This window comes from Phaseolus vulgaris, chromosome 8 (genome assembly GCF_051622355.1).
Source record: "Phaseolus vulgaris cultivar YP4 chromosome 8, ASM5162235v1, whole genome shotgun sequence".
Classification (NCBI taxonomy): Eukaryota; Viridiplantae; Streptophyta; class Magnoliopsida; order Fabales; family Fabaceae; genus Phaseolus; species Phaseolus vulgaris.
Genome location: NC_143505.1, coordinates 21,314,043 through 21,330,017, shown reverse-complemented (window position 1 = coordinate 21,330,017; position 15,975 = coordinate 21,314,043). Strand labels below are relative to the sequence as shown.

Below are 15,975 nucleotides of genomic sequence, written 5' to 3'. Positions count from 1 at the left end.
CGAAATACTTATTTATCATACATTATACACATGTTAAAATACTAATTATCCAAGAAAAGAAGTCAAATTGTCAAACTTTTAAAGAAGCAAATGAATTAAATATTTGACTGTTCCATTGATTTCTTACTTGAGACAATTTGAATCTTTATTAATTTTTTCACCAACTTTTCTTTCTGATTAAATTCTATTATTCTTTTTATTTTTAAACCAAATAAAGTATTTAACAATTTTTTCAGTTCCTGCATAAATAAAATTTAAAAGAGAAAACACCAATATTTGACTACCAAATTATCATAACCAGCTACTTCACCTCCACTATTCTTCATTGCAATTCAGAGAAAACACCACCAATACAACACAATCATCATTGTTACTACCAAAAAAAAAAATAAAAAAAAATAAAAAAAACAAGAATTCAAACCCTCGACCACACTTCAGACCATTCTTCTTGTTCTTCGTTTCTCTCTCTTACTTTCTCCCACTTTCTCACTCTTTCCGTCAAAGTTTGGATTTTTTTTTTCAGGTATGGCTCTACCTTCCTCTTACCATTAATCTTAACTATCTAAGCAATTTCCCCATTATTATTATTATTGCCTTTAATTTTTACGAAATCCCTTTTGTTCCGATTCGCGGAATTGTAGTAAAAAACCCTAGGTTCGCGGAATTGTGAATCATAAACACCCTCTCTGACTTTAGAAAGGCAAAAACCCTAGCCACTTTCTGACATCAGCCATCCAGCCGCCGCGTTTACACCACCGGAGACGGTCAGAAGATTGAGAAGCACCAAATGAGGGCACAGGGAACACGTTTACGCTGAACCGCGCTGCTACGGAGGCCCCGTCGCGGCTAGGGGCGGCTCCGCCACGGCCTGGGTTGAAGGCAGTTCAGCAATACAGAGATTTGATTTGATGCTTAAGGTCGTTTTCCCTTATTGGATGATGCAGTTTAGCTTTTAGAGCTACTTGTAGTGGTTTGATGCTGAGGGCAGTATGCTGGTTATAATTGGGGGAGATGCAAAGGTATCATGCTGGCAGCTGCACTAGTGCAGTTAATAACACTGCAATTGGTGGGCAATCCACTAGGGACATTGGAAGAACCGATTCATCTTCCTTGCCAGCTAACTTTCCTTTGAGTTCAAGGTGAACATGCTTTCTGCCTATATTTCTTTGCTCAATTTACCTATTTTTTCTTCTAAGATGGTGTTACTGTAGCACTTGTGATCAAAATATTACTACATATTCCAAATGACTGTGGTTGTGACACACCTTCTGTTGCTTCAGTCCCTGTTAGCTAGCTAAACGATTTCTTTATTGCAACAGTCATTGATTTGACTTGATGTCATTTTGTAACTTGGAAAACTACTCGGTGTTCATTTATCTTTTTGGTTCTTGAGTGATCACAATATTGTAGTTTTTGGTCTTCATTTCTGTTCATATGCATTTAAATGAACCAACTAAACATTTTTTGTTTTTTATGTTCTTTTCTATTACTATAACTACTTCTGATGCTTTGGTTGGGTGGTCAGATGAGCGAGAATTATTAGGTTTCATATCCACAGTTGAAATGAGCCACTGGAGAGGGCCATAGTATTTGTTATAAGAAAATTGGTATATGCAAGGTTGAAAAGCATCATCTATTTCTTGATTGTGTGGTTTATTTTTGGAGCCTTTTTTGATTTCCTATCCTAATATATTTCAGAACGGCATACATATTCACTAGAGATTGTTATACTAAAATTTGTAGAAACTGTTCAAATATTTATCCTTGTGGTTGTACTGACTACTAAGTGAAGTAAATGTTATAGGAATTTTTTTCTCCCATGAAATTTAGTTTTCTTTGTTGTTTACACTGAAAATTTGATGGCTGCTTACTGTTTTATCAGGAAAAAAAACCTCAAAATGGCCACTCACTAGCTAAAGCACACAACTGAAATATGTAATGTTTTTCTTTATAGTTTTAAGAATGAAATTCACAAAGTGTTGAACTTTTAAATCAGATTCAGGAGTAGTAACCATTTAGTTTCATATAAAATTAGAGAATGATAACAATAAATCTGCAGAAGTTGGTATCTGTGGAGTATGACCATAATTTTAAAATAATATACTCCAATAGTTATATATCTTAATCCGTATCAAAATATATCTCTCCCCAATGAATGTCAAAAGAATTACATATTCCCCCCTACTCAAGTTATAGTGTAAAAAAAGAATCATGTTCTATTCAAAAGATTATTGAGTCTACACTATTGCCAATTATTTACAACAACTTTAAATACACAGATGAAATGATAGAGCTGTTTGCAATTGTAGTCCTATATTCTGTTGATACTTCAAAATAAAATGGTATATTATTATTTTGTTATGATAAATCAGTTATTTTATGCTGTTAATAATTTTAAACACAACGTTTTTGCTTTTGCAGGCGACAACCACTATTAACCCCATACAAGTTGAAGTGTGATAAAGAACCTCTGAACTCTAGGTAGTTCCTGTTTGTAACAAAACTTATTTTCAAATTGTAGCTCACTTTTGTTAGTTCATGTACATGAAACATTTTAAGTTTTTGTGGAGGAAATTTGCATGTACATTGTTAATATTCATAAATATTGTTGATATACTGTCTCGATTACCTTGATCTTAAGTGTCTATTTTGGAGAGTTGTTATTTAATCAATGCTATTAAGATTGCAATGTTTTAATTCTGGTAGTATTAACCTTTAGCTTTTTCTTTAACTTTCCTTATTGTTTAGTTGTACAAATTGTAAATGTCTCTATTTAATATCAGGCTTGGGCCCCCAGACTATCACCCCCAAACACCAAATTGCCCTGAAGAGACTCTGACCAGAGAATATTTGCAATCTGGATACAGGGACACAGTTGAAGGGCTTGAGGTACACTTCTTTAAAGTTCTTGTTTTTATATGAAATGGATAATATAAAGTAGCTATTTAAAATTATTACAATGTAGCATCTATGATGAATGGAGATCCGGTTTGATGCTCTCCTTCATTCTCGGTTGTATTTATCATTGTGTTTGTATCTGTCCTAGTTTCAATCAATTTGAATATAGTTGGACTTTTTCTTTCAAATTTCTTATATGTATCCTCCAATGTTATTAGACTCGAGAGTCTACGTAGACTTGTGGGAGGTTTGTAAACTTGACCCGTAAACTCGACTTGTAGACTTGTAAGAGTCCATTTCATATAAAATTTCAACAAAAAAGATAAACATTCATGATACCAATTCCACAATATTAAGATAAATAGGTTCATACAATACACCAACAAAATATTAGTTCTCAAAGTAATAAGATAATATTTAAATACCTAAAAAAACACAAATGTTATCAAGTTGATAGGTGTCTTTCATCTAATCCTCTAATGAAATCATCTACAAGATCTTCATCACCATCAAGTTCTTCTCCAGATGATCAACGTTGTTATAAAAAACATGTTATCAAGATCAAGTGCATCTGGAGTTGGATCATTTAAATCTGCACCAACTAAGTCAACATATCCACCATCACCTTCAACTTGTGTTTGCTCAACCTCAACATTATCTCCTTCTTCAATTATCCATTCATCATCAGACTCATTCATCAAATGGGAGAGTAACAATTTTTCTATTTTGTTTATTTTTCAATTTCAAGTTATACATCACATAAACCAGGTCATTCATCTTTTTTTGGTGCAAATGATTTCTTCTTTTTGTATGAACCTACAATTAAATATGAAATTTTAGTAAATATATATATCAAGTAAAGAAAATTGAAAACCTTAAATAACTTCATGAACTTGAATTACCATTTCAAATGAGCTCCAATTAAGCTCACCCCTTGAAGAGCTACAAGTCAAAATCAAAACTTGAATAGCAAACTTCTTTAATTCTGGAGTTCCATCCCAGAACATCTCCCACCATTGCCCATAGCTTTCCTACAATCCTTTGCATTTTCCATAGAAAAATAAGTTGCAAATTGATTTTTTTCCTATCTGCAACATCATTAACCAATCTTCCCATGCACGTATACAACCCCTCTTTCACCTTAGGATCATCAGTTCTAAAAGTTGGTTCATAGTGCAAGTGGGGGTTTAGGTAATAGGCTGCTGCATGCAAAGTTGATTATCCCACCCCTGATTGATTTTCCAAATAATTTCATAACTATGAAAGTACCAATTGTGGTATATTAGAAATAATTACACAAATAAGTAATTAAATTTAAAATGAAAGAAAGTTTAGAAATGTTACCTTTTCTTAATATTATTAAAGTTGCATTTAATCTTCTCTTTTGCACAATCCAACTCCTCATATATGAATCCCATTATGGGTTTTGCATATGAATCCACCAATCAAAGGACCACCATAAGAAGGGCAACAATTTTAAGCATGTTGTTACGTCCTTCCAAAATGAACTATCTAATACTACATTTTGAACTTTTCTTCCTTACTGTGAAGTTCCAAACATGCTCATCAATTATGCTTTCATTTCATGAAGACAAGTTAGAGTCAAGTAAGTTGTGGCAAATCTAGTCATTCTAGGCCTTATCTAGTCTCTACCCTTTGTAAACTCCTTCAACATTCTAATTAGCATTGTTCTAACATAAATGTAGGTAGCGATCCTTCCCTTCTTGATAGTTACTTCATGGACCTTCAAAAGTTCTCTTTTTTACATCAATAATTCTCTAGCTACCTTGAAATTTGCAGTATTATCAGTATCTACTTGCACTACATTTTCCTCTCCAACAAATTCTACACCATCATCCAACATTTTAATTATTTTATCAACAATGTTTGAGAAGTCTGAGGTATCCAATGAATAAAGAAATAGTAGTTCCTTTCGGACTGTTCACCAAAATATTACAAATTGAATGTCTTTTCTTATCTAACCACCCATCAAACATAATTGTGCAACCTTCTCTTCCACTCATCCTTGTACACTTGAAGGAGTAGATCAATTTTTTCCAATGCTTGTTTCAAAGGCTTCTCTCTAACATAATGGTATGATGGAGGTTTATAGCCAAACATCATATCTCCCAATCATGTCACATTTTTGCAAAAGCTGAATTTCTAATAACATTGAATGGAATAACACTTGTGTAGAAAAATTCAGCAACTTAAGCATCAAATTTTTCTTTATCACCTTTCTTGTATACTTGATTTAGAGTGCTTGAACACCATCACTAGATTTATTTTTAAATATCTTGCTTCTACTAAAACTCTATTCACTCTCTTCACCTTTAGCATCCTTAGCATCCGAGCGTTGGTCGTTTTGGGCTTTTCTTCCACACTCGTTCACCCGACATCCAATCATTTGTATCGAGTCTACTGAGTTTGGCCTAGTAAGCTAAACAACGAGTCTACATACACAGACCATTGCATCCTCTATTGTTTCATGATCTTTGAAATTGTGGTTTATGGAATTTTATATTCTAGAGGATTGGCTTCCCTTGATGAATTGTTGAAAATCAACTTGTGATTTCTAAAACTGATTATTGTTATTATAACATGGTATTACCTTTTATGTCTTCAGGAATCTAGAGAAATTTCTCTGACCCAGGTTCCGAATTTTAACAAGGCAATTGTACTTAACTGCAAAGAGGTGACTCCTAGTCTTTGTGAGCTTGTAGCTTGTTTTTTTCTTTCATTTATTTAGTACTATTTAAATATTTGATCATTTGAAAGTTAATATTAATAAGAATGTAAAATTAACAAAAGATTCTAAAACTATAATAACTTAAAAATGTGTTTTTTTGTCTACAAAACAAAAATATCATTTATATAAACATCATGTAAACATGTTCTGTTTTGTCATTTTACATTTATCAGCCACTTCAGTAACTGATTTTACCATACTTTTAATTTAATAAGCTGACTTGTAACTCTTAAATCGGATTATATGCTTTAAAAACTTGTTAGTTAGTTTGTTCAAAACATAGCCTATGCCTTGAATATATTGGACATTCTCCATATTTTTTCTATTCACTGAATTCGTTGATCTTTTGTCTTCTCTCCAGGCCATCAAAAAACGTCTGAGGGCAATCAATGAATCTCGTGTTCAGAAGCGGAAGGTGATGACAAATTATCTTTATTCTATTATTTCATTATGCTTGCTAAACATTGTGTATGCCTCTAAAATATTCCATATTTATGTTTTGGATTTTCTTTGGTATAGTGGGCCCTACTTATTATGAAGGTATTTGATCTACATAGTAGTGCTTATTTTGACAGGCTGGTCAAGTTTACGGAGTGGCTCTTTCAGGGTCACAACTTGCTAAGCCTGGTGTTTTCCCTGAGCAAAGGCCATGTTCTGAAGACATCCGGAAGAAATGGATTGAGGTATTAATGAAAATCTTGCACTTTTACTCTTTACAACTTGTGTAACTATTACTAGTTATTTGTTTCTGTTAGAATGTTAGGGTTATTAGTTTGTTGTAACTTGGTTGGGCTTATAACCTCGTACAATACTGGTGCTAGGCCTAATTAGTGGTATAAATTATTTAGAGAATTATATATTGTACAACTCAGTTATCAATATCAAGCTTACTTTAGTCATTTTTATCACTCACCCAAACCACATAGTTATAGCATGTTAGAATAGTATGGTTGAGGTAAAAAAAGGATGTAAAGAGAGAAAGACAACCAATGTAGTCAAAATAGCGAGTAAACTCGCGAACTCGCACGAGGTAGTGAGTCTGGAAGCCAAACCAAGGTGACTTGGCCGACGGATCGACATCGGAGCGAATCGTACCGTGGCATCGTGTGGCTTGGGGCATCGTTCCATCGGAAGGCATCGTCGATCCGAATTGTAACCTAGCATGGCCCGTTTTTGGCCAAAATTTATTTGACCTAGCGTGGCCATTTTAATGCCTAGTGCGGCCCAAAAACATATATGTGAGTGAGTGAGTGAAGTAGGAAAGAGTAGAGTGAAAAGTGAAAGATACTGAAGAGTCACAAACCACTGCAGAACTCACGTTCTCCACCGGGGTCGCTGTTCCGCTCAAGTTCTCTGCCAATGCTCGTGGTCGCGTCGCGTTCTCCATTGCTAACGTTCGCCACTGCCACTGCTCGAGTTTGCCATCGCCGACGCTAACGTTCGCCATCGCCACTGGTGCCACCAACATTCGCCATTGTCGCCGCTCGTGAACTCCATTGTTGTCGCTTGCGTTTTCCACAACAACTGCTCACGCTCTCCTCTTTTTTTATTCTCCATCACAGTCACGGTTCTCCTTGGATAGTTTAATTGTATTAAATATTTGATATTTGTATTAGATATTTGTGAACTTAGTTGTTTTTTGTATGAATAATTTATGATTTATGAACCTGTTTCTAGTTGTGTTATGTATTGAATATTATTTTTTATATGTTAGTAATTCTTACAAGTTAAGTTACGATTCTCAAGTTACGATCTTTTATTTCCTTCCCGATCCTCGTACGAGTTACGAGTTTGACTACATTGAAGAACATCTATTACAATGGAGGTTATCAGATGTTACACGATACTAGCCTAATGCTCACACACACACACACACACACACACACATATATATATATTAATAACTCAAGTAGTAGTATTGCTAATATAAGCCAAGTTTCACAAAGACTAATAACTTGGGTATTCTAACAGTTTTGATAATTTTTTTTTGCTGAATCTATATTTAGAAAGCGTGAAATTTTACTCATTTGTATGTTTGGGTTGATCGAGGTTGTAGTTTAAGCAGCTCGAGGCAGTGTGAAAATATGTTTATACACTAGCTACTTCTGTACAGGCCATAGCTATTCATGAATTTAAGAGGGCTACTGTTAAATACGTTCCTTTAAGATATTGCTTAGGTCTTTAATACTTTGTTAAAACTTAGTTACTTTCTTGGGATTTTTTGCTACTAGTTTTTTTTTAACTTAGTTATTATTTTACAGGGATTATCTCAGCAGCACAAGAGATTACGGTCTTTAGCAGATCTTGTCCCTCATGTTAGAAGGAAATCACTTTTAGAGGTTCTTATTAGGAATAATGTTCCATTGCTGAGGGCTACCTGGTTTATAAAGGTTAATTACCTTAATCTGGTATGGATGCATCAATCTAATGTAATTTACCTATTTAGTGTACCCTGAAGTTCCCCTCCCCTTTTTCTCAATAGTTAAGATGGATTATGGTTGAATTTTGCAGGTTCGGCCAGGTTCTGCTAGTATTCCTTCTGGGACTGGTGACAAAACTCAGCTGACTTGTTCTGAGCTTTGGACCAAAGATGTTATTGAATACTTGCAAACTCTTCTTGATGAATTTTTTTCAAAAAATACTTCTCATTTTACCCCTCATAATCGAGATCGATCACCCCAAGTACCTTATACTGCATCACATCAGCACAGAAGTGATCAGTTATCTGTTTCTGATGGTGAAGAACCATCTTTACATTTTAGATGGTGGTATATTGTTCGGCTTTTGCAATGGCATCACGCCGAAGGGCTTCTTATTCCATCTCTTATCATTGACTGGGTTTTGCGCCAATTACAGGTGATTGCATGTAACAAGTCTGCTGTGTTCATGGAAATTAAACTGAGTTTTTATATGCCTTGCTGATTTCAATATTTAGACTTGTGGTGTTGATGTTTCACACTTCTGCCCCTTTCAGGAAAAACAATTGCTTGAGATTTGGCAGCTGCTATTGCCTATTGTATATGGCTTTTTAGAAATTGTGGTGCTATCTCAAACATATGTTCGCACTCTTGCTGGTGTAGCTCTTCGTGTTATTCGGGATCCTGCTCCTGGTGGATCAGATCTAGTAGAAAATTCCCGGAGAGCATATACAACTTCTGCTCTGATTGAGATGCTCCGGTTTTTAATACTTGGGGCTCCAGAAACTTTTGTTGCTTTGGATTGCTTTCCTTTGCCATCCTCTATACTTTCATATACAATAAATGATGGAAATTTTATATTAAAAGCAACTGAAGCTGCAGGAAAGATAAAAAATAGTTCAGAAGATGTTGTTTGTTTATTTAAAAGTAAAGGGTTTGATGCACAATACCAATCATTGGCATTTGATCATGTTATTTCATGCATTCAAGAACGAGTACAAGATCTAACAAAGGCTGTAAAGCCAGGCTATCCAGGTCAATATCTGGCTAAAGCGGCACAAGCCTTGGATAAATCCCTTGTACTTGGGGATCTACATGGAGCATACACATTCCTTTTTGAAGATCTTTGTGATGAAACTGTATCTGAAGGTTGGGTTGTGAAAGTCAGTCATTGCTTAAGGTTATCTCTGAAGTGGTTTCGGACTGTAAATACATCACTTATTTATTCAGTGTTTTTCCTGTGTGAGTGGGCTACATGTGATTTTAGGGATTTTCGGACTGCTCCCTGTGACGTAAAGTTCACTGGCAGGAAAGATCTTTCCCAAGTGCATATTGCAATTAGACTTTTAAAGATGAAGCTGAGGGATATGGAGGTTTCTCCAAGACAAAAGAGTGGAAATACTCGTGGTCGTGGGGTCAGTTATTTAGGAAAATGTTCAGGTCAGCAGAGTAATCGAAACATTGTGAAAAATGTGTCCAAAACAAAATCTAGTTCAAGAAGTATGGATCAGAATATATGCTCTTCAGCTATATTTGAAAGCCCTGGTCCTCTGCATGATATTATTGTTTGTTGGATTGATCAGCATATGGTGCATAAAGGGGAAGGTCTCAAACGTCTACATCTACTTGTAGTGGAACTCATACGGGCAGGCATCTTTTATCCACTGGCATATGTACGCCAGCTGATTGTGAGTGGGATCATGGATATGAATGTGATTGATTTGGAGAAACAGAAGAGACATTGCCGAATCTTGAAGCAACTTCCTGAGAAGTTTGTGCGTGATGCTTTGGTAGAATCAGGGGTTAATGCAGGGCCACAGCTTACTGAAGCATTGCAAATTTACTTGAATGAACGCCGCCTCATACTACGTTGTTCCTTGTGGGAGAACCATGGTAATGCCAGTAATGTGAATATATCATCTCTTAAACAAAACCAGTGTATATCTTCAACAAAAGACAGAGCTTCTACGGTGTCAACTGATCAATGGAAAAGTGTTCTTTCTAGTAAAACAGCCTCTAAAAATGGCAAGGATGACAACGGTGTTGAAGATCTGAAGACATTCATCTCAGCCCTGTTACAGCTACCAAAAAGTTTATCTAATTTGAGCTCTACCGGAACGGATGAATCTCAAGGCAATGTCAGGAAACCTATTGGGTCCCAAAGCAAGATTGATCTAGTGGAGACTACTCCTGGATGTGAAGAATGTAGAAAATCAAAGAGACAAAAATTGAGTGCGGAAAGAAGTTTGTTTGTTCAAGCTCCTTCTCCTGTACTGTCTGATGATGAAGATACATGGTGGGCGAAGAAGGGTCTAAAATCCTCAGAGCCTCTCAAAGTTGATCAACCACTTAAACCTATCAAGCAGGTTACTAAGACTCGGCAGAAGACTGTTCGTAAAACCCAAAGTCTTGCTCAACTGGCAGCTTCTAGAATTGAGGGTAGCCAAGGGGCTTCAACAAGTCATATGTGTGAGAATAAGGTTAGCTGCCCTCACCATAGAACTGCTATGAATGGAGATACAGCAAGATGTGTTGATGGAATTCAATCTATTGAATGTGAAGATATTGTCTCAATTGGAAAGGCTCTAAAACAGCTGCGCTTTGTTGAAAGAAAGGAAATAACACTTTGGCTGTTGACTGTAATTAGGCAGCTTATTGAAGAGTCTGAAAAAGTTGTTGGTAAAGTTAGCCAGTTTGGCAGGCCTTTTGCCACTGTGGATGATAAAAGTTCAATACGGTGGAAACTTGGCGAGGATGAACTTTCTGCTTTACTTTATCTGATGGATGTGTCAGATGATTTAGTCTCAGCTGTCAAATTCCTCTTATGGTTGCTGCCAAAGGTTTATAGTAGCCCCAGTACTACTATTCATAGTGGAAGGAGTGTTTTAATGCTGCCAAGGAATGTGGAGAACCAAGCTTGTGATGTTAGTGAGGCTTATCTGTTATCATCCTTAAGAAGGTTGTATTCAACTTAATTTTGTATTTTTTGTGGGTCTGTTCTGCCACAATTTATGTTGTACCTTTTATCAGTTCTAATCCTTGTGTGTTCCCTGTGTTTTAAGTAACTGTGACTCGTAATGTGCCATACGATGTGTTTTACTTGATTTTTTTAACAAATGCTTGTTAAACTTTTGCATGTTGGTGCATCTTTTGCTCTTGTTTGTCTTATAGGTTTAATTAAGTAATTTTTCTTTGACTTCATGTGTACTCCCAATTATATCTCATTATTTTTTAATTTGAGCTGAGCAAATCTACTTTTCATCTTTATGCTAACTCGGCTTCTTTTGTTTAATTTTTTTATTATGGATGTTTATATACAATTTAATTTTGATTTATCTGTCTGTCTCGTTGTATTTGATGTAGGTATGAGAACATTCTTGCTGCAGCAGATCTTATTCCTGAAGCTCTGTCATCCATAATGCATCGTGCTGCAGCTATTATGGCATCTAATGGAAGGGTTTCAGGTTCAGGTGCCCTAGCTTTTGGTCGTCATTTGTTAAAAAAATATGGCAATGTGGTGAGTGTCAGTGAGTGGGAGAAAAATTTCAGGAGTACATGTGATAAGAGACTTGCTTCTGAAATTGAGTCTGGACGGTCAGTTGATGGAGAGTTAGGGCTTCCACTTGGTGTTCCTGCTGGAGTTGAGGACCCTGATGACTTTTTCCGTCAAAAGATAAGTGGTGGCCGGTTACCATCCAGAGTAGGTTCAGGAATGAGAGATGTTGTGCAGCGTAATGTGGAAGAAGCATTTCACTATCTTTTTGGTAAAGACAGGAAGCTATTTGCTGCTGGTACACCCAGAGGTCCTGCTTTTGAAAAATGGGATAATGGGTATCAAATTGCTCAACAAATAGTTGTGGGTCTGATAGATTGCATACGGCAGACTGGTGGTGCTGCTCAAGAAGGGGATCCATCTTTGGTTACTTCTGCTGTATCTGCCATTGTTGGCAGTGTTGGTCCTACTTTGGCAAAATTGCCAGATTTTTCAGCTGGAAGTAACCATTCAACTATGTCATTGGCTACAAGCTCTTTGAACTATGCTAAATGCATTTTGCGAATGCATATAACTTGTTTGTGCTTGCTTAAGGAAGCCTTAGGAGAACGCCAAAGCCGTGTATTTGAGATTGCTCTTGCAATGGAGGCCTCTACTGCTCTTGCTGGAGTTTTTGCTCCAAGTAAAGCATCTCGAGCTCAGTTTCAAATGTCACCTGAAACCCATGATACTGGTACTATTCCAGGTGATGTTTCAAACAACAGTAGTAAAATTGTGGTTGCAAGAACAACAAAAATTAGTGCTGCTGTTTCTGCCCTTGTTGTTGGTGCAATTATATCTGGTGTTATGAGCCTGGAAAGAATGGTAACCATTCTCAGATTAAAGGAGGGCCTGGATGTTGTACAATTTGTAAGAAGCTCAAGATCCAATTCAAATGGGAGTGTACGTACAGTTGGGGCTTTTAAGGTGGATAGTTCAGTTGAAGTTCATGTCCATTGGTTTAGATTGCTTGTTGGAAACTGTAGAACCATCTGTGAAGGCTTAGTGGTTGATCTCTTGGATGAACCGTCCATTGTTGCTCTTTCAAGGATGCAGCGGATGCTTTCTCTATCATTGGTCTTTCCACCTGCCTATTCAATATTTTCTTTTGTTATGTGGCGGCCTTTTGTTATGAATGCCAATGTAGCAGTTCGTGAAGATATGAATCAACTTTACCAGTCTTTAACAATGGCCATAAGTGATGCACTAAAACATTTGCCGTTCCGAGATGTATGCTTAAGAGATTGTCAGGGTCTTTATGATCTTATGGCTGGAAATACGACTGATGCAGAGTTTGCAACCCTGCTAGAGTTGAATGGCTCTGATATCCATTCGAAATCTGTGGCATTTATTCCCCTCCGTGCTAGACATTTTCTAAATGCCATGATTGATTGTAAGATGCCTCAGTCTGTTTATACAAAGGATGAAGGAAGCAGGAATTCTGGACATGGTGAATCTAAAATTGATTTTACTGATAGTGAATCTACACTACAGGATAAGCTTGTGAATGTGTTAGATGCTTTGCAGCCTGCCAAGTTTCACTGGCAATGGGTTGAACTAAGGCTGCTTTTAAATGAACAAGCCCTCATTGAGAAAATGAAGATGCATGATATATCTTTAGCTGATGCTATACAGTTGTCCTCACCTAGTTTAGAGAAGAGTGGTGCTTCTGAGAATGAGAACAATTTTATTGAAATAATTCTGACAAGGTTACTGGTTAGACCTGATGCTGCACCCCTTTTCTCGGAGGTGGTTCATCTTTTTGGGAAGTCACTAGAGGATTCAATGTTGTTACAGGCTAAATGGTTCCTTGCAGGTCAAGATGTCCTCTTTGGTCGGAAGACTATTAGGCAACGACTGATTAACATTGCAGAGTCTAAAAGATTTTCTGTTAAGACACAGTTTTCCGAACCCTGGGGTTGGTGCAGCCCATGTAAAGTTCCAGTTACTCTCAAGGGGAATAAAAAGAAAGTTGATTCTATGCCTCTTGAAGAAGGAGAAGTTGTTGAAGAGGGAATGGATGTGAAAAGGTCCATAAAAGGGTTCTACCCAATGTTTGAATCTGAAAGCTCTACCAGTAAGCAGCAGCATGGGACTGAGAGGGCACTTCTTGAGTTAATTCTTCCTTGCATAGATCAAAGCTCTGATGAATCTCGTAATTCCTTTGCAAGTGATTTGATTAAACAATTAAATTATATCGAGCAACAGATAGCTGTGGTTACCCGAGGACCAACTAAGCCAGTAAATACTCCTGTAACTGAAGGTCAGACAAACAAAGTAAATAGCCGCAAAACTATAAGAAGTGGCAGCCCTGGTTTAGCCAGACGACCAACACCTGCTCCGGATTCTTCTCCACTTTCTCCTGCTGCTTTGCGAGCATCAATATCTTTACGTGTGCAGTTACTCATGAGATTTCTTCCTATTATTTGCACAGATGGGTAATTAAGACTGTATTTCTTCTAATCTCTAAATTGTTTGCTATGCTTTCTTGAAATGCTTTCTCCTTCTCGATCGTTGCTGCTCTAAAGTAGTCTCTTCCTGGGATTAAGTAGTATGAGGTTTTCTTGAAACATGTTTGTATAGTTAACTATTCTGGGGGTAAAAGTCTACCATTTTTTGATTTTGTTGAAACTAATAGAAAAGGAGATAGATAATTGCAATATGAACATTTTCAACAATACAGTTATCTACTATCTGCTGTATTATCATGGTTTTCAGCTACTTGCATTATGATAGTTCATTTTGGATGCTGTAAATCAACTTGCTTCTGATATTTGCAGAAGTAAAATTTAGATTTTGGTGGTGATATGAAGGAATATGCTTGTTTAACTGTGATTAGTGTATCAAATGTAGGCTGTTCATAGTGGTAGTTTATCTAGATGTCTGATTTTGCAGGGAGTCTTCTGTACAGAGTATGAGATACACGCTTGCATCTGTACTTCTTCGTCTCCTTGGCAGCCGGGTTGTGCATGAGGATGCAATGGTGAATGCCATGCAATATTCTCCATTGAGAAAGGAGGCGGAGTCACCTGCTGAGGCTGCTTTTGTAGATTCTTCTGTTGAATGCCTGTTTGATCGTCTCTTGTTGATCTTGCATGGATTGTTGAGTAGTTCTCTTCCAAGTTGGCTTAGGTCGAAACATGTTACAAAGACAGCTAATGAACCTGCAAGGGAATTTTCTGGATTTGACCGTGAGCCCTTGGAGGCATTGCAGGTATGATCTTTCAGCCTATGAATGTGCAAAACCCAGTTTCTCTGACTGATCCCTGTTATTATTTATAGGAAGGCATTTTATTGTTGATATTATCATCTGGGTGATGCTGATTAGAATGAAAGAATGCGGGCTTCTTACTTTTCTTATGGTCTATTATATAAATACAGAATCACCTTGATAACATGCAACTGCCAGACACTATCCGGTGGCGTATCCAAGCTGCAATGCCTGTACTTCCTCCCTCTATACGGTGCACTTTCTCATGCCAGCTGCCAACAGTTCCAACTTCTGCTCTTGCATCTCTTCAACCCAACACTACAAATTCTTGGTTTAACTCCAGCAGTTCAACTGTCCCTCAGAGGAACCTGGTTCCTTCATCAAGGACTACATCATCGGGGAAGTCAAAGCAGCAGGACAATGATTTGGACATTGACCCTTGGATGCTTTTAGAAGATGGGGCTGGATCTTGCCCATCTGCAAATAATACTAATATCATAGGAAGTGGTGATCGAGTTAATATTCGTGCTGCCAGCTGGCTTAAAGGGGCAGTAAGAGTGCGGAGAACAGACCTTACATATGTTGGCGCTGTGGATGAGGATAGTTGATTAACAAGATTTTTTATTGGCTTCATGTATGCAAACCCCTCAGCAGGTGTATTAGTTGTTTCATCGTCTATTTTTTATGGCAGACTGGCATGAAGATGCCTTTCTGTGCTCGCTCTTCCCGTGTTGAAGAGAGGTTGAGGGGACATCAATTTGGGAAACAGGTGAAGGTGCGTTTTTTGTTAAAGAAAAGTGAAGCTCATCATCGTGTTGGTTCTGGAATGGTTGACTACTACTAACCTGTTCATCACCCCCACCCTGGACTAGTGCACTTTGAGACACAGTTCAGTGGTTTATTGTAAATATAGGATCATTGTTTCAACTTTCCCAATTTATTTGATAATATATCTCAAGTGGTCTGTAGTTGTGCCGTTCTAATTCATGTCTCGATGTGTAAACTGCCTCTATCTTCTGGGGACATAGGCATACACACCACTCCACGTGTTTAAATTTACTTTTTAAATATTCAGAATATGAAAAATATGTGCTTTCATCTGGAAAATCCAGCCTTCGACTTACTTGCCAGTCCAGCGAATTTTATCAATAGAGATTGAATTTGTTTA

At 37.0% G+C, this 15,975-nt stretch overlaps 1 protein-coding gene across 2 annotated transcripts; it reads left to right on the top strand.

Moving 5' to 3' along the window:
- Positions 1 to 313: 313 nt before the first annotated feature.
- LOC137826903 (mediator of RNA polymerase II transcription subunit 12) lies at positions 314 to 15,914 on the top strand. Of its 2 annotated transcripts, XM_068633059.2 has the most exons (13): positions 314 to 523; positions 642 to 1,139; positions 2,422 to 2,481; positions 2,784 to 2,889; positions 5,525 to 5,593; positions 6,009 to 6,062; positions 6,223 to 6,330; positions 7,909 to 8,055; positions 8,159 to 8,503; positions 8,622 to 11,023; positions 11,428 to 14,034; positions 14,492 to 14,810; positions 14,978 to 15,914. In XM_068633059.2, exons 2-13 carry the CDS (start codon positions 1,012 to 1,014, stop codon positions 15,413 to 15,415), a joined length of 6,783 nt encoding a protein of 2,260 aa, XP_068489160.2. In that variant the 5' UTR covers positions 314 to 523; positions 642 to 1,011; the 3' UTR covers positions 15,416 to 15,914. The 2 variants fall into 2 exon arrangements, with proteins under 2 accessions (XP_068489160.2, XP_068489161.2); XM_068633060.2 differs by having other exon boundaries at positions 451 to 1,139; positions 14,879 to 15,914.
- Positions 15,915 to 15,975: the final 61 nt, after the last annotated feature.

Excerpts from the sequence above, each read along its gene's own strand:
- LOC137826903 (XM_068633059.2), top strand. The coding sequence starts at position 1,012 with ATGCAAAGGTATCATGCTGGCAGCTGCACTAGTGCAGTTAATAACACT. Across the intron at positions 2,482-2,783 it reads AAAGAACCTCTGAACTCTAG|GCTTGGGCCCCCAGACTATC; the intron begins GTAGTTCCTGTT and ends ATTTAATATCAG. Across the intron at positions 6,063-6,222 it reads CTCGTGTTCAGAAGCGGAAG|GCTGGTCAAGTTTACGGAGT; the intron begins GTGATGACAAAT and ends TTATTTTGACAG.